At 42.3% G+C, this 18,743-nt stretch overlaps 1 protein-coding gene across 1 annotated transcript in view; it reads right to left on the bottom strand.

Annotated features, from left to right (window-relative positions):
• The window catches only part of LOC147725832 (vomeronasal type-2 receptor 26-like), a 511,160-nt gene that overhangs the window by 177,935 nt on the left and 314,482 nt on the right, over nt 1-18,743 (bottom strand). Inside the window, exon 2 of the mRNA XM_086963365.1 lies at nt 4,780-5,071. Coding sequence (XP_086819491.1) covers nt 4,780-5,071 — 292 coding nt within the window. The remainder of the gene's footprint in view (nt 1-4,779; nt 5,072-18,743) is intronic.

Raw genomic sequence — 18,743 nt, 5'->3', positions numbered from 1 at the left:
GCCACTGCCTCTCTAGCCTCCAACAGTTCCCTCTGTTTGTCCTCTTTCTCACGTCTGTCCTGTTCTAGTTCTCTTAGGTGCAGGTCATCCCTGTGTATGTCCTGAAGTAGCACCTTCTGTGTACCTGTCTTCTCCGATATAAAGCGCCCTCTAATTACTGTTTAAATGCATCCCACTCTACTAATGAGTTTGCTGCAGTGTTAGCATTGTATTGGACATAATGAACAATAGCTGTGTCTGTCGCTGCATGAAACACATGGTCCTCTAGGGCCTCGGGTCTCAAGCGCCAGGTGGTGATATTGGGTCACGCACAGGACCATTGCAAGCTTATCAACTTGGGAATGTGGATGGATATCGTACTAGTGAGTTATTCACTACTGCAAACCCGCTTATGTATATCTTGGGAGAACAGTATAGCATCTAATCGGAAATTCATTTCATGCAGGGCTGAGTAAAAGGAGTAATCTCGGGTCCCAGGGTGCTGTGCTCTCCACAAATAGATCAATCCACTTTTCTGTTGCCAGTTGCATCGTGTCTCTGCTAGTTTGTGTGTGGTTGCGTCAGGGAGCAGAGGGTGGGAATGGTCAAGGGTAATATCTGATGTTCAATTAAAAGCCCAGCCCAAAAAAACTGAACCTGTGAGTACAGAGGCCAGGTCCCCAGAAAGGTGTGAAAAGAAGATTGGTTGAGGTGCGTATATGCTACCCAATATGAGATCTGTGCCGTCTAGTCACGCAGCAACTACCACATATCTGCCTTCTGGGTCAATAATCTGATTTTTGCACTGAAAGGGTACACACGCCCTCACCCAGACCAGGACTCCTCGTGCAAATTTGGAATAAGTGATATAGAATGCTTGAACCCTGCAGAGATGCTGCAAGTCCACTCTTTCTTTCGCTATTATGTGGGTTTCCTGAAGTAATGCAATCTCCAAGACCTAAGTATGTGTGTATTTTATGACACCGTCCCATTGAGTGCCTTAGGTACTTCTTGTGCTCACTAAAACCCCCCCTTGTGACAAGCCTAGCCCCCCTTAACATTCACCAATCCCCACTAAAAAAAAACTCCCCCTCCCCAGGACAGGCACCAGAGAACTAGTTCCCATCCAAACACTGCTTAAGTACTCAATCATCCAGTACCGGTTACAGGCTGACCAACTTACAGTTTTGGACCCAGATCCCCACCACACCACTTCCCCGTTAAATGCACCAATCATTCCACCCAGACTAGCTATTTGCGGACCTTGTTACCTTGGTGCAGAAAGCTGGTTCTTTTAGCCCTCCCTCACGAACAAGTGCACATTGTATCCCGAGGTCCACAGTTTGAAATGCCGCTGCATATTCATAACACAAAATCGTCCGCTGTCTGGGTTGTGATCTTTGGCAAGTCCATCTCTGAGGTTCATTGTCACTGAGATCCGGTGAAGTATCTGATCTTTCCGCCTGCATTCCACTCTTACTTGAAGTAGGACTGGGCCTTTTTGCATATGTTATGCCACAGACTGAAGCGCTTTACGACGTTCTAGGCTGAGCGCTCTGGGAGATGGGGCTCTGGACCCTGTTTTAAGGCTGAGAAGGCTCCGTATCAGTGAATTTGAAGAGGAATTATGATGGACCAGGGGCCTCTGCACGTCCAGCCACTCACAGGTATCTTGAGGTGTCGCGAAGAATCGAGGACCTGCAGGGTTCGCCACTCTGAGCCATGCAGGGAACAATATTGCGTATGGCAATTGTAGTTGGCATAGTTTCTTTTTTAGAGCCAAGAAGTATGCCCTGTTCCACTGGACTTCCCTTGTGAAGCCCAGAAAGATCATTATTTTGCTATTGTCGATTTTGTCAAGCTCACTGTAGGATAGAGTCTCTGAAATGTAAAAGGTGTGCCACCATTGGTCTGGGCGGTGCTCCGGGCCTCAGCGATCTTGCTGGAACTATATGGGCCCTTTCCAGTGTATAGAAGGGTGACAACCCTTCTTGGGCTACTTCTGTTCGATCCAGTCTTCCAAAAGCGCACCATAGTCGCCCCTTCCGCTTTTACTGGCACTCCAAAGATTCAAATATTTTGCCTGTGGAGCCTACCCTCTCTGCCTTCGGCCCCTACTTCCAACAGTTAGATTTTAGCTTCCAGGTCCGTAAGTGACTTCTGCCTCCATTTACCATCTGTGGGAGGCCACCCAGTTCTTTCCCAGTAGTTGTCACCCGTTCCTTGAACTTCTGATGGTCTTCTTTTAATAGGCTTAAGTCTGTGCCTATCACATCAATTTTCCCCTCCATCACCTCTCTGGAGGCTGTGATTGCTTGCATGATGTCAGACAGCGTTGGTCTCCTGGGAGCCGAGTCTTTTCCCAGTTCCATCACTTCTTCATCATCATCTGTATGGGTGAGTCTACAATGAGGACATTAAAGCCTCTCTTCTTTTGAGTTCTCTCCATCTTTCTGGCAAATGACTGAGCTTTCCTTGCCAGGACCAGGTATGTTCTGCAATGCTGGGGGTCATTCTGTTAAACTACTACTGTCTATCGATCGTGGCACTGCTTGTGAGATCCCCAGGCCTTCTTCTCTGTTACGACTGCTGTGATCACATAAGAAGTCTGCCCTCTTGCTTGTCTAGTTTGCCACTGAGGTCTGACTCTACCTCACCTCCAACTTCTCCATTTCTGCTGTTTCTGCTGAAGTTGCCAAACTCACTCCGGGGTGGCAGTGCTCCTATGTTACTGATTATGCTCCGCGTTAGGAGCCCCTAGGTTGCTCTCTGCTGTGCAATGATGCGGTTGCTGCTGGCTGGATGAGCGCAGCACAGTTGAGTCTATGGTAGTCTGAGGTTCTGTGACACCGGATGGACCCTCCTCATCTCACATGTTCCCCTGCTCTGTTTGTGCCCTCAGAACTCGTTATGGTAACTGCCTGCCTAGTACACCCTGGTCTTCCAATGCTGCGGTCACTCCCTGCGTCCAATTACCACCATTATCCATTGTGCACCAGATCTTTCATTTTCTATTCTAGGCACTCAATTCCTGGGGTCAACACTATGGGCCCGCTCCGGTTGCCGCAGGCCTTTCCAAGGCCGGTGGCAATGAGTAAACAGGCTTGTTGTTGCTGGCCACTCCTGCCCAGGTATGATTTCCAGAGTGAACAATTGCTGCACAGGTCTGCCTCAGGTGCAGGGCCTTTACAGTCTTCCCCCCGGGACAGCATACTCCCTGACCCCCAGGGTGGTCTTCCGACGGTGAGTCTTTTCAGCCCAGGTAAGTGCTGGGCTCACCTGGGCTTGTGAATGCCACTTCTGTTCCACGCTGCAGTGCCTTCATATTTCTGGAGCTGGCTGCACAGTTTTTTGGCGTGGGTGCCCTCCCCCCACCGCCTCCGTCCCACTACACGGCTCCAATTACTAGGCGCTGGGGGTGAGCTGACTCGGGATATCCCGCTACCACAGATTTCTCCTATGTCTTCACCAGTTAGGACTCCTCCGCTGAGTAGCCTCCTCCTCAGCACCAGGTGATTGGCATTCACCCGACTGACTGTGTGAGGATCTCTGGGCAGCCTATGCCGAGGGCGCCATCTTGCTGGCTGTTCCCCAGCATCTTGAGAGGCCAGCTTTGGGACCTGGACTGTCTTCTTGCAGGACTCTGGTCCACTCTGCCTTAATCTGCACACCCGGGCCCCCTCTGCTCAGCGGAGCTATGTAGGCACCCTCCATGGGGCTCTGTCACACCAGGATCAATCCCCACTTGGCAGGCCATGTCAAAAGCAGAGGGCGCTCCTAGGCTCGGGGGCCATTTTGAGGCTGATTCCGTTCCTTCAACTCGCTCTCACCTCTGCGAATTGTGACCCTTCCAGGGGTAGTACGTGTTTCACCTCACAACTCTGCAAGCACTCCAGTGTCTCCGGTACACAGATCTGTTAAGGGGCTGCGACCAGGGTTCAGGATCAATGATTTGGGGACAGCAGCGGATGGAGCTCCACGGTTCACCTCCACTTACATCAGCTTCAAGCTAAGCCCTCCCTTGAACTCAGTACTGCTGTTTTCAAAACATCAGCACAATAGGGATTCATTCTCATCCATACCAGAATCCAACCCATTCTCCCCAGGAAAAGACACCTTCATAAATGAGTGTTCTTTTGCAAATGTCTGACATTGCTAGTTGTCTCTGCATATGGTTTTAGATTTGTCTAACAAGTGCTGGAAAAGTAACAACAGGTACATACTTTGGAGTGATAACTTGTATACTTCCAACATGGACAAGATATGCAGCGTAACAATCATCTTAAAAGTGTTCAAACTAAAATTCCCAGATGAGTTTGCCAAGTTCTTTAAAAATGAGTGAAACCAGGGCACCAGTGTCAGGCAGTATTCTGTGGGGTGAGGTTCTGGAAAGAAAGTCAGGGGAGAGAGACACCAAGTCACAATAATAGAGTCAGTGGTGAAAGGTGGGGGAGAATACAACGTGAACATAAGAAAGGACGACAAGTGTGACTGAGCAGGGTGAGATCACTGTTTATCATTGACTATGCTACTCTAGACAGAGATCCATCACATTCAAATCAATCTCATTACTACTCTACTAGGAACAGTCGACCCGAAAACTGACAGACAACAACACAAGCAACATCAGTCTAATTTCAGCCAGCGTATTACATCAACATGTTGTCCCTTCCCTTTATTTATTTTCCTAATTTTCACATGTTTACATTGAACCAAACCTCCATGTTCATGAATGGCCTAAACAAAGTTGCTGAAACACACACATGTTTAGGATGTTCACTCACCAAGCACGTTTCCTACCTGAGGATACCTGTAGATTCCTAGGAGCTGGGCTATTGAGAATGATGTTGTGGATGACATGTCTCCAATAAAGCCGACCAGTGTGCCATTACTCTGGCAGCTGTAGTTTGGGACTGGATACTCCCTCTTTGACAATATGTTAAACGTGGCTTGAAGAGATTTCATCACACTACTGCAAGAATCATAGATCTGATAACCCAGAGTGACGTTTCCTAAGATATTATGGTTTCTGTTGATCTGTTCTGTGGCATAGATTAGACCCAGAAGATGCCGAAGATGGCGGCAGGATGCGCTGAAAGATAAACAACAAGGTTGGCCCATGGTACCATGAAGTTCATATTTCAGCAGTTAGAACAATGACGTTGATACTACCAGTTGACACCAAATTTAAATGTGCTGTAAGAGTGGAACACTCTGAAATATTCATAAATATGTGATCTCCGCAGAATGTGTTATGATAAATGAGTCCTTATCAGTACCATGAATCCACATAAAAAGTGCATTTAAAAAAAATGATGGTAATGGAATGTGTCCTAAACATACACAAATGTGAAGCTGCAGGTGCCACGCAAATTGATATCAAACAATGTGAAAGTATCATTGTCACTGGGTGTATTGATATTATACTATGTGAAAGTATCATTGTCACTGGGTCAATTGATATTATAGTATGTGAAAGTATCATTGTCACTGGGTGTATTGATACTATAGTCTGTGAAAGTGTCATTGTCACTGGGTGTATTGATATTATATTATGTGAAAACATTGTCACTGGGTCTTTCTTTCTCTAGAAAACGTTATTTCGATTCATAAAGCAGAATCATAAAAGTATGACATAACAGTATTAAACAATTTAAAAGAATCATGCAATTTATAACTACACATTATTATTATATTGATTATATTGATGTTACATGATTTGCGGATAGACTTAAAAAGAATCACATATATTTAAAAGAGGAAACGATTTAACAATAAAAATACAATTTATGTGGGTACCTAATTCTAAGCTATTTACATATGTAGGAAACAACAATCCATAACAGTAATCAGTATCTGTTTCTGATACCAAGTGCTACTCTAATAAAACTAAGCACAGTGTTGCATATTGCTGGGGTTGATAATGAGAGTAAGTGTTCATATCCCTCTTAATAATAACGAGATCCAAAAGTTAACAGAATTGGTTTAATAAATCTACTTCTTGGATCTTTTTACAGGGAACAAAAAAGTACAAGATGAACAGTGTTTTGAGTGACTTTGTTGTTACAAGCACACAGGGGTAAACTCTCACACCCAGCCCACTTGCGTTGGAAAAGCAAATAAAAAATGCAGTGTGTTAAAACAAAGTCTATTTAAATAAAAACACCATTGTGTCTGCCTATATATATGAAAGGTAAGGTTGGTGCTGCAACTTTCCCCCATGGTAGATCACCCTCTCATTATTTCTCAACACACCTAAATTGGTGCGATAAGCCTCTTTAATTAATGGCTTAGTTTCAGGTCCAATGGTTTCAACATTCGAGAAAATATAGCCCAGACCTATCTTTGAGAAGGTTTCCCTGACATATAATAACCAAGGGATCCTATCAAAGTGCTCAAGCTTGAGGCAGTCTTGTAATATTTCCTTAGTGAGTTTCAGATCATCAGAACACCAAACCTTGCTCCAAAGCAACAAAGGGGAGACATGGATGGTGTCACTCACAAATTCAAGACCCACCTCAGCATTAAGTATGGGCGGAAAATCCGTTCCGCTCGCGGATTTTGCGGATTTTCGGGAAATTCGCAATCCGCGAGATTCGCGAATATCCCGCAAAATCCGCAAATCCGCGAGCAGCGGATTTTGCTCGCACTGCTCGCACTGTTCGCGTGAGTTCGCGCCCCGCGAATAAGTGCAAAATTGCAGAAATACGATCTTAGCAAAACTGAAAGTAACTACTTACCAGGTTCAAAAGTTCAGGCTCATCATTAGTAGCCATTTCCTGTAGTGCTTCCTGAGGGGCCCCTCCAGAGTTCAGTTGCCAGTTGAAACTATTATGTGACCCTGCTCTGAACCTCAGAATAGTTACACATATGCCACAAAGGTCCTGAATTACAGCTAAGGGAGACAAGCAGGAGCCAGGCTGGAAGTTAAAATCCATTAATCAGCCCCTAATTCATTATTGTCAGTTGGGGCAGGGCAGGTGTTGTAACTAATTTTGCAACAATGAAAGCACTTAGCAAGTGCAAAAGATCACTAATCAGGGCGCACTAAGGAAGCAGGTGCCAGCTAAAAAAATATTCTGTGACACATTAATCAGCCCCAAATTAATTCAGGTCACTTGAGGCAGGGAAGGTGTGCTTTGCTTTGCCGAAAATAATGTACACTGGACAACCAGAGGGTGTGGTGATGAAACAGAGGGTGGCATGGGTGGGCCAGAGGGTGGCATGAGTAGTCAGAGAGTGGCAGTGGTGACAGAGAGTGGCAGTGATGAAGAAGAGTGTCCCAAACAGGCTGGACACGTAGAAACAACAAGTTCGCAAAACTTGCGACCCGACAGGTAAGTTCGCAAATTGCGAAATTGTAAAAACTCTCGCGAACTGGCAGAAACACGGGCGAACACAAAAAAAAAAAAATCCGCAAATTCGCGGGAATTCGCGGATTTTGCGGATTGGGAATCCGCAAATCCGCAAAATTCGCGAACGCGAGATCCGCAAAATTCGCCCATGCTTACTCAGCATGGCAAAAGATGTTAGAAGAACCTGTTGGGACACATAAAAGGCGTTTTATAAACTTATTTTCCATGATTTGGATATTGTTAAAGGATTGAATACCCCACACTCCCGCACCATATGTTGCAACTGGGATACATTTAGCTTTGTATAGGGATTTCGGTTCTGCAACCGGCTTCTGACCCAATTTGCTAGAAAAACTGAAAATGGCCTCAACAGTTTGGGTGGTCTTTTGCACACGGGCTAATATTAGAGGATCCCAGCTCAAGGTTTTATTAAATAAGTTACCCAGATAATTAAAGCTGTCAACTTTCTCAATGGTTGAGTCCTTCACCACGAGTCTACGAGATTTTACCCCTTTCGGGCCAAAGACCATAGCGAAGGACTTTGAGAAATTGATCCTTAGATCTAACCCCTGCATAAAGGTTTCAAAAGCATTTAAGCAAATTTGCATGCTATTAGCAGTTAGGGTCATTAAAACCGTGTCACCCGCATAAGATAACATCGGTATACGTTTTCCATTTACCTGGGGAAAATCAGCACAACTTTCTAACAGGAAGGCTTCCATTTGTGTACACCAAAAACAGGAAGGGGGCCAGTATACACCCCTGGCGAACCCCCTCAGTCGATGGTATGGACTTTGTCTTCTCCCCTGCAGGGCCAAATCTAATCCTTACTGTTGTGGCAGCATGTAGTCTGCGAAGTAATGTAATCAACGCCTCCTCAAACCCCATAGACTCCATTATTTGCCAAAGTTTAATTCTACATACAGTGTCGAAGGCACTGGATAAGTCCATGAAAGCCAAGTGGACACAGCCACGATTGGCTCTCATGTACTTACCCATGATCAGCGTCAAGTTTAGGCACTGCTCAGTTGTGCCTTTTCCCCGCCTAAACCCGTATTGGGATTCAACAATAATACCATTCGATTCTGCCCAGGTTTCTAAACGAGCCAGGATCACCCTACCCATTAATTTACAGGACGCATCTATTAGCGATATTGGTCTGTAGCAGCAGGGGTCACGTTTGTTGCCCTTTTTTTAAAATCAGGACCACTACTGCCTCTTGTCATGATGTCGGAATATGACCTACAACAACTGCTTTGAACAAGAGTAATAAGAGTGGTGCCCACACAGCTATATTATATTTTAAAAAGTCCAAAGGCACCAAATCCGGCCCTGGAGCTTTCAGTGAAATGCCCTTACTAAGTGCAGCCTCTACCTCAGAGAGAGTCAGTGAGAGACTAAGTATGTTTGCTGACTCCCTCTTTGTGTGGCAAAGCCCCTCGTCACTATCACTATCACTATCACTGTCATTGGGTGTATTAATATTATACTATGTGAAAGTATCACTGTCATTGGGTGTATTGATATTATACTTTGTGAAAGTATCACTGTCATTGGATGTATTAATATTAAATTATGTGTGAAAGTATTACTGTCATTGGGTGTATTAATATTATACTATGTGAAAGTATCACTGTCATTGGGTGCATTGGTATTATACTATGTGATAGTATCTTTGTCATTGAGTGTATTAATATTAAATTATGTGTGAAAGTATCACTGTCATTGGGTGTATTAATATAATACTATGTGAAAGTATCACTGTCATTGGGTGTATTAATATTAAATTATGTGTGAAAGTATTACTGTCATTGGGTGTATCAATATTATACTATGTGAAAGTATCACTGTCATTGGGTGCATTGATATTATACTATGTGATGGTATCTTTGTCAGTGGGTGTATTTATATTATACTATGTGAAAGTATCACTGTCATTGGGTGTATTAATATTATACTATGTGAAAGTATCACTGCCATTGAGTGTATTAATATTATACTATGTGAAAGTATCTCTGTCATTGGGTGTATTACTATTATACTATGTGAAAGTATCCTTATCAGTGGGTGTATTGATATTATACTATGTGAAAGTATCGTAATCAGTGTGTGTGCTGATATTATACTATGTGAAAGTATCACTGTCATTGGGTGTATTAATATTATACTATGTGAAAGTATCTCTGTCATTGGGTGTATTAATATTATACTATGTGAAAGTATCCTTATCAGTGGGTGTATTGATATTATACTATGTGAAAGTATCGTAATCAGTGTGTGTGCTGATATTATACTATGTGAAAGTATCACTGTCATTGGGTGTATTAATATTATACTATGTGAAAGTATCCTTATCAGTGGGTGTATTGATATTATACTATGTGAAAGTATCCTTATCAGTGGGTGTATTGATATTATACTATGTGAAAGTATCGTAATCAGTGTGTGTGTGCTGATATTATACTATGTGAAAGTATCACTGTAATTGGGTGTATTAATATTATACTATGTGAAAGTATCCTTATCAGTGGGTGTATTGATATTATACTATGTGAAAGTATCCTTATGAGTGGGTGTATTGATATTATACTATGTGAAAGTATCCTTATCAGTGGGTGTATTGATATTATACTATGTGAAAGTATCGTAATCAGTGTGTGCTGATATTATAGTATGTGAAAGTAGTATTGTCACTGGGTGTATTGATATTATACTATGTGAAAGTAGTATTGTCACTGGGTGTATTGATATTATACTATGTGAAAGTAGTATTGTCACTGGGTGTATTGATATTATACTATATTAAAGTCTCATTATCACTGGGTGTATTAATCTTTCCAATTTGTAAAGAAAAGCTATGGAGTTCTGTCGGGTTAGCGTAGTGTGTTATGAAGGATTAGCATGGTGATATATTGCTAGGTTTATGCTATGTTGAATAGACAGTTAACATGATTGGAAAGTGATCATGCGATTATGCAACTAACAGCAGATTGGATACCAAAACCTTCCCAACCTAGCCACATCATTTATATTGAAAGTACTGTGTTGATAAAAAGTGAACAGAGGCGCATCTTCTGGAATTCCTCGACCCTTGATAAAATCATGACAAAGATTGATCACTCTAAGCTTCTAGAGCAGAGATTCTCCAAAAATCCTATAGAAAACTTTGAATTTATAATTAAGGATTTTAAAAAACTTATCCTAAGTATGATATCATTGGGTGCAAAAGGTAACAATAAAAAGAAGGGAGGAAAAAATGTATGTACCTCCAAGAATTCAGAAGTAAAGAAAAAATTAAATAAACTTATACGCGCCCAATACATGAATTTTTCACCTACTGTGAAGAAGGAAATAAACAGATTGAAAAACCAACTGAGGCGCGAGAATCAAAAGGAAAAAAGAGCTATAGAAGATCGAAACTGGGTCGATATTCAGATTGCTGCAAGTAAATACAATCAACGTAAATATTGGTCCTTAATCGCAGAAATAACTGGTACAAAGAAAAAACTACAATCCATCCCGGTCCCTCCGAATGACTGGGAACTATACCTCTCAGATCTTTACAAAGTAAATTTTATAAAACCAAAAGTAAGTAGCAAAGTCATGAATCATGAAAAAGATAAGAGTTCTCTATTACAAACTACAGCCATCTCGGTCGAACTCAACATACGCAAAGCAAGAACTACAGGAGCCTCTGGACCAGATCAGATTCCAATTAAGGCGTTACAAGTCGCACCGAAGGAATGGAGCAAGTTGTTATGCCCTCTCTTCAATCACATCTTTGAGAGTGGACATGTGCCAAAATCTTGGCAGGGGAGCATTATTATCCCTATCCATAAGAAGGGAAGCAGAACCCAAGCTGGAAATTACCGACAGATTGCACTCATGGATGCAGTAGGCAAAGTGTTTGCAGCAGAGGTACTAGATCGCCTGAAAGAATGGGCCTTTTCGTCAGGTCTGATACCCATGTGTCAAGCAGGCTTTAGGCCTAAGCACTCGGTAACAGATAACATAGCAGTTATTCAGGTTATCTTCGACAAATATATTACTCAAAAAGCCCAGGTAGTTTATGCCGCATTCATCGATTATTCAACGGCATTCGATCGGGTTGATCGACCAACCTTATGGAAAAAACTAAGGAGGCTCGGAATCAAAGAACAACTGCTACAAGTAATAATAAGCCTCCATACCAATACCTGGTGTCAAGTCCAGATGGGGGGAGAAAAAGGACTCACAAAAAAAATCCAAACAGAGAATGGATTAAAACAAGGGTGCCTTTTAGCCCCGCTCCTCTTTTCCCTCTATTTAAGTGACTTGCCTCACCAATTGCAAGTTGGTTCTAATTTACCGCCGAAGATAGCCCAGCAAAGCATAATTTCATTACTCTACGCTGACGACATAGTATTATTAGATCTAACCCCTTTTGGACTGCAGGCATCATTGGACATTCTGTATCAATATTCAAAGGAAAATTATCTAGTACCAAATATACAGAAAACTAAAGTGATAGCTTTTTCGGGAAGAAAACAAAGCGCCAAGTATACCTGGAAGATTGGTGAAGAAAAAATAGAAGAGGTAGACAATTATCCATATCTTGGAAGGATCCTCTCCAAAAACTTGACAAACTCAACACAGGTATCAAACTTACAAAGGAAAGCTGATATACACGCCTCTGCTCTCTTGAGACTTTACAGTGCAACAGGGAATAGACACTTCTCTGCACTGTTAGGCACATACAGAGTAAAAATACCACCTGTACTATCTTATGCGACGGAGTATATCCCCATAAAGCAATGGGTTTTCATGGATCAAAAAGAGGGGAAAATCTTAAGAAGGATCATGAAAGTTTCTGATGCTGTACCTGTTCAGGCACTGAGACTAGAACTATCAATTATAAGCTCTTATGCCACAGCTATTGCCAATGTAATAAGGTGGGCCTACAACCTGATACACGCGAAGGAGAACACTCTAAGGTCAGCGTTGCAAAAAGAGTCTTTTGGGGTAGAGTCTAAAAAGCAAATCTTTTTGGAAAATTTGGCTGTAGCATTTCAGATGGCACAAATTAATATAGAAATGTTGCGTACTTGGTCGCCAACACAACTAAAATTGTTCTTAAAAACTTTTACCCCTAAACTGAGCTACGAATTGGACTGTTTACACTGCAACAAATTAACTACCTACAAACCGTTTGTGGATGTACTTGAATACAAGCAAAGTCGGCCTTATATTGGGTTTACCTTGACACACGGTGTAAGGAGAGCGATTACTATGTACCGGTTGGGCATCTTACCACTATTGGCATATACCTCTAGATGGCTTCCAGGAGGATCTCCTTTGTGCACTTTGTGTGCAGGGGGTGACCAAACTATAGAGCATTTATGACTTGTGTGTCCTAATCATAAAGTAACCTTAGCTCGTACAAGATACCTCAATCCTATATTCCGTTCCTGTAGAATCACTAAGGGGAGAGAACTTATAGTTATGTGTAGTCAACCTTTGAATTAATTTGTTTGCTACAATTTGTACAAATTCTTAAAACTATTTTTATCCTTGTATTAATACTGTTGCATTTTTATACATGTAAAATGTAAATAATTTCTTTTGTGGTCCTCTGTTGAGTACCAACACAAATACATTTTTGACTTTGACTTTGACTTTGATGATTGGAAAAACATTTCTCCCTATTATATTCCTTTTGTCATGGACAATGTGGGAGACAAGAGAAGCGCTAAGAAATCTTTCTTCCTGATAGCAGAAGCCATCAGTGCCCTGAATATTTATGTGCATGTCAAAGAAGTGACATTTTGAATGAGTTCCTGATGTTTGTTTTGTGTTTAAAACTTTAGCTGTCATAATGTAAGGGGAGCTAGAAAGAGTAACTTTAACTAATTATTCTCCTCACTGAGGAAATAGACTGGCGCCACAAACTGACTGACCGATCATGGACATTCGCAGCTGGCTGCTTCCAAAGGTTGACCTTCACACCTCATCAAAATCAAACTACAACAAAGTGCCTCATTGTTGACCGTATGTGTGATCTGAGGTAAACTGTAGTGGAAGTTATTACCTGTTAGGCAGTAGGGTCTGAAAAGGGGGACAATTTACAAAGCTGGTGTTGTCCCCCTAAATATTTATATGACAATCCACACCATTGAGTTGCAGATTTCCCAATTCTGATTTTGTTAAGACCGATTTTCTCCTCCAGCTATGAGAAGGCAGTAAACTACAGCTACCTAGTGAGCAGTGGTCAGACAAGTAGCTTGGCTCTGTTGTCTATTCCCGGTGTCTAAACAGCAGTAAATGATCATGGATAAAGCTCTGTAGAGACAATAGGAACAAGTTCCTCACATTAGGTAGGAAAAATGAGCAGTCCAACTTCTGCAGCTGCTAAGGGACCTGGCTGGGCATGGCACATTTAGGAGCTTTGAGGCTGACACACAATATTCAAGCACCAAGTACAGCATCTTGGAGTTACAGCCAGGCATGGGACAGCAAGCGTTCTTGATTGTGGTGAGGGCAGAGTTCATATGGTGCCAAGCACCTACTTGTTACACAAGAAATAAGCAGAGGTGACCCCAAAGGTATGATATATCTATGGCTCTTTTGTAGGCCTTGGTATAGTAATGGAGAGGCAATATATGGATGGATGATGGGGCTTAATTCTGCGTGATACATTTCTTAAATCTGTTAGTTACTCCCTTTCATTACTTAGCTGACCTGTTCTTTCTCTTCAGTCCCCCGCTGAGTATGACTTATTTTAATTTACTAATGTACCTGTAGCTCTGTGTGGGTTAACTGTTATAACTGATGATGGTGGTCGTCTGGCATGCATGACCAGTGGAAGTTGGCTTGTAAAAGATTCTAGCTTGCATCAAATACATTCCCTGTGCTTCAAGTCAGTGACCCAATGGCTGTGGGAATAAACCAATCCAAATTGTCATTTGTTTTGAGTTATTTTTGCTGCTGCCTAATATTCTCTTACAATCTAAAAAGCCTTGAAGGTACATTACAGTTGTTTACTTTTCTATGTTACATTTATAATTACCATGGCAGTATACATTCCATTATTGAAAGTAAGCTTGTAGTTTTCATATTTATACATCCATATTTTGAATAATGTTTTTGTCTCAGCAAAGTAAGACTGAGGGGCCTCTTCACAAAATACATTGTGTAGCACTTTAATCCCAATATAAAATTCTATCTAAGGGTAAATTTCCTCCTCTCCAATCTTTTCTATGGAGAGATCCACTCACATGTATGTTTACTACTAAATAGCAAATGTTTGAATTACCAGGAGTAATGTCAAGAAAAATTGAATACTTACTAGTATCTGTCATTTAATAGATTACCCAACAAGAAAAACAGCTATAGTCCCCATCATTGGCATCACCTGGTCCATGAATACCTTGACGTTTGCTCCCTGTTATGACTAAGTTAACACAAAACTTGCAACCCTAGATCCCTCTCTGAATGGCTTCATTCTACCAAGTATCCCTCACAATATACTTTTATTAGAGAATCATCTAATGCCCCAGTCAAACCTCACCCTGTTTTTCCCAAAAATAAGACAGCAACTGCCATCAAAGACCTAGACATCTACCCAATAAGAATATGTATCTTCACATCGCTTGCGAAAACATCGCATGCCATTACAACGCGGTTGTTACAACGACCGTGTTGTAACAACGCAAACCAGTTCATCGCAAGTTGTTACAACAACTTGCTGTAGGGGGTGCTCTGGACATAGGAATAGTATTATTTACTACTCCTATTCCAGTTTGCGCAACAGCAGGAAAGGTGTTGGATTTACAGCAGAGCGCCCCCTACAGCAAGTCATTGAAATGGCTTGCGATGTAATGGTAGGTGTGGTAACAACCGTGTTGTAATAGTACTGCTCTGTGGAGACAGCGTTGTAAACACTGTTTTCCCCAATAACCTTCTGGCCCCAATGTAGCAGAACCAACTATAAATCCTTGTCTCTGAAACCAACCCAAGGTACTCTCAAAGTCTCTTCAGTCTTATAACTCATTCCAACATGCAACAGCTTTGGATGTTACATTTTGGGGATGTGATAGATGGAGAAACTCTAAAATGGTCCAGAAAGATTTTGCTCTGTTGGCAAGGCTAAGTGTACTTTAATTTAACTACGTATATTGAATTTCTTATACTGAAGAGTGGCTATGAAAATTTGTATTTCAGTCATTTGCCCGATTGCCTGATATGTCTTTTATTTAGGGAAGGGCTTTTCAATAGTGTTTGTGATTATGTGATGATTCAGGGGTCCTTAGGAGAGGGCTGGTTTGATATTTGATGCGTTAGCTAACAGCTTCGGTCCCAATATTCATTCTAATTTAGCTCATCAAGGGAACACAATCATGTATTACTCTGTGTTACTATGCTATACATGGCACAATACAGAGATCCCCAAAAGCTTGGACGTGTTGAGGTTGTTGAAGGCATTCCCATATATTTCTACAGAATATTCAAGTCAACATGTAAAGATCGATAAATCAATCCATAAATCAGGAATTTGTGAAGTGCGCTACTCACCTGTGAGGGTCTCAAGGTGCCGGGGGGGAAATTGTGCAGCAACGTCTTACCTAAAGAGCAAGGTCTTGAGGCATGCTGAGTGGGGTAACGTCTGATGCTCAGCATGAGTTCATTCCAGGTCTTTGCCATGATGTAGGAGTAGGCTCTTCCAACTGTTCTGGGTCTGCGGATCCGAGGGGTTTCGACCAGGGCGATTCCGCGGAGCAGAGGCTTCTCTTGGGTGCATAGAAGGACTATTTTGTTGAGGAATTGGGGTTCGGTGTTGTGGAGGGATTGGTAGGCGTGAGTCAGTAGCTTGTAGGTCACTCACTTCTCAACGAGGAGTCATTGGAGGTCTCGTAGGTGCTGTGTGATGTGGTGTTGTTGGATGCGGAGGACGAGTCTGGTGGCAGTGTTCTGGATGGTCTGGCGTTTACGGAGCAGTGATTTGTTAATTTTGGCATAGAGGGCGCTTCCTTAGTCCAGTCTGCTGGTTATGAGTGCGTGGGTGACGGTCTTTCTGGATTCTTGGGGGATCCATTTGAAGGTCTTGCGGAGAATACAGAGGATGTTGAAGCACATGGAGGAGACAATGTTGAACTGTTGGGTCATGCTGAGGTAGGTGTCCGTTACAGAAAATAACCTACCCTATGCAATAGTGGAATCAAAACTTCCAGAATATCTACTGAAATTTGAAAATTCAATCTGTTGGAACTGTATATGAATTTATTGGCAGTCAATGCCATTCCTATACTGTCAACAATATCTATTCAATTTGCATTGGAAAATGTCAACAAAGTTGCCTAAATAGAAATGACGATTTTAACACTTGGCATGAAAGGTCATTATCTCTTGATAATGAAAGATGATTAAAATCTATCTCAATATATATTAAATATAGGCAATATTGAGATAAAGCATTGCACTAGTAAAGAACATAGGTGCACATGTACAAAGAAGTGGTGGAGTGAGGTGTTAGTCGTCATGGCTTAATCCCTCACTCTGCCACTTCAAAAATGCAAGGCTGCACCATATATACAAGGATTTGGTGCAGCCTTGCATTTACCCCTGCGCTGGTGCTAAGCTTAGCGGGTTACCACCAACGCAGGCACCCTTGCACCATAGTGCAAGGGTATCTGAGTGCAGGGGAATATTGTTTATGTGCAGGAAGGTGTCCTTTCCTACACATAAACACTCTTTAAATGCAATTTTGTCACTTCTATGTGTGCTGCTTAATGCAGACCTCATGAAAGTTTCAAAATGGAATTTTTTGTTATGATTGTTTATGTGCACCTTCCTGGAAATAAACAATCAAATGTATTTTTTCCCATGTGTGCTGCCGCACACATGGGAAAAGCATTATTGAGGGGAAATGAAGCATTTCTCCTTGTTTCTCAAAGTGAAGACAAGGGAGCATATTACCAAGGGCCATTATCGCTTTTTTTGAAGTGGCGATAATTTTATCGCCCTATTACCAAGCTGTCGCTAACTCCAGTTAGCGACAGCTTGTAGGCGATAGCGGGCATTCTGGGGCCCACTTTGCATGTCAGCGATAATTATCGCTAATGACATGCCAAGTGGGCGTGCCAAAATGTCAGCGACTGAAAATAGTCACTGCAATCGCTATCGCCTATGATCAACACAGGTGTAGTTTTGGAAATATGTGCGCTAAGCGTGAATATCTCCAAAAGCTAACGCATGCCCTGACCAGTTCTTAGCCATGTTATCCAATGAGAGGTGGATAACATGGCTAAGAGCATTGTCACGGTAATGCCTGAATATCACTGTATTGACAGCTATATTCACGCTTTTTTTCTGTTTTTTATCGCTCCTGAGATAAACCTTGCTAATAGCAAGGTATCTCAGCGATAAAAACAGGTGAAGGGCGGCGATAGAAATATTCCCGCTAAGCCAACAGAGCAATAATTATTGCTAGTTGTTGGTAATATGCCCCCAGGTTTTCCCTGGTCTTAACTTTGGTGCTGCCTCCTATTTACGATACCTTTGTAAATAGGGGGCAGTGTCAAAACCAATGGGTGTTGCGGTGGAACGCCCATGGCAACACCCACTGCCTACCACGTTAAATTGCTTAACGCTGCCTTATAAGTATGGTGAGCCCTATTGCCACAGGAACGTCAGAAGAAGTGAAGTTCCTGTGGCAATAGAGGCTTGTACATATGCCCCTAAATGAGATGGTGAAGGCAGATCTAATTTGGGAACATTTTGGGAGCAGAACATAGCTTACAGATGTACAAAAAACCCACACATCTTTTAATAACTGCAGAAGATGAAATCATTCACCAGTGGGGGCGTGGCTTCGGCGCCGATGAAGATGGCCACGGTCCCAGTGAGCTCCGTCAGACCTTAATGTGATGGGAGACACTCCGGGTCTATGAAGGAGTGTCCGGCTCTCGTTTTTAGATTTAGATGGTGGAATACGTGGCTTCGGGAAATCCTCCTCTGGAGGCGCGGGGTGAGCCACGCACATTGTGCATTTTTTTTTCTTCATTTCGGTGGATCGCGACTGAAGTGAGTCTGCCATTTTGGAGTCCTTGAAACCTTTTGAATATTTGGCGGTTTCTTTGACCAGCTTTTCTAATATGGGCGCATTTCAACATAAGACTCAAAACTTGTCCGGCTAACCTGGTGACAGAGGCTTTGTGGTGCTGCTGTTACAGAACACATGTGGTAAACTCCTGAGGTAAATGCATTTTTTGAATCTCCTCAGCCATTGTGGGTAGCTGCGCGCTTTATAAGTTTAAATAAATACATAAATAAATAAAATGTACATTCGCGTTGCCCTTCCTCATTCTCAACATTGCTTGGTTCTGACAGCTACTATATGAGAGCAGGTCACTTGTAATTTTTTGCTGTCCTCTA

Source organism: Lissotriton vulgaris, chromosome 3_1, assembly GCF_964263255.1.
Source record: "Lissotriton vulgaris chromosome 3_1, aLisVul1.2, whole genome shotgun sequence".
NCBI lineage: Eukaryota > Metazoa > Chordata > Amphibia > Caudata > Salamandridae > Lissotriton > Lissotriton vulgaris.
Note: the sequence above shows the minus strand (reverse complement) of the source record. Positions and strands in the feature narration are given on the sequence as shown.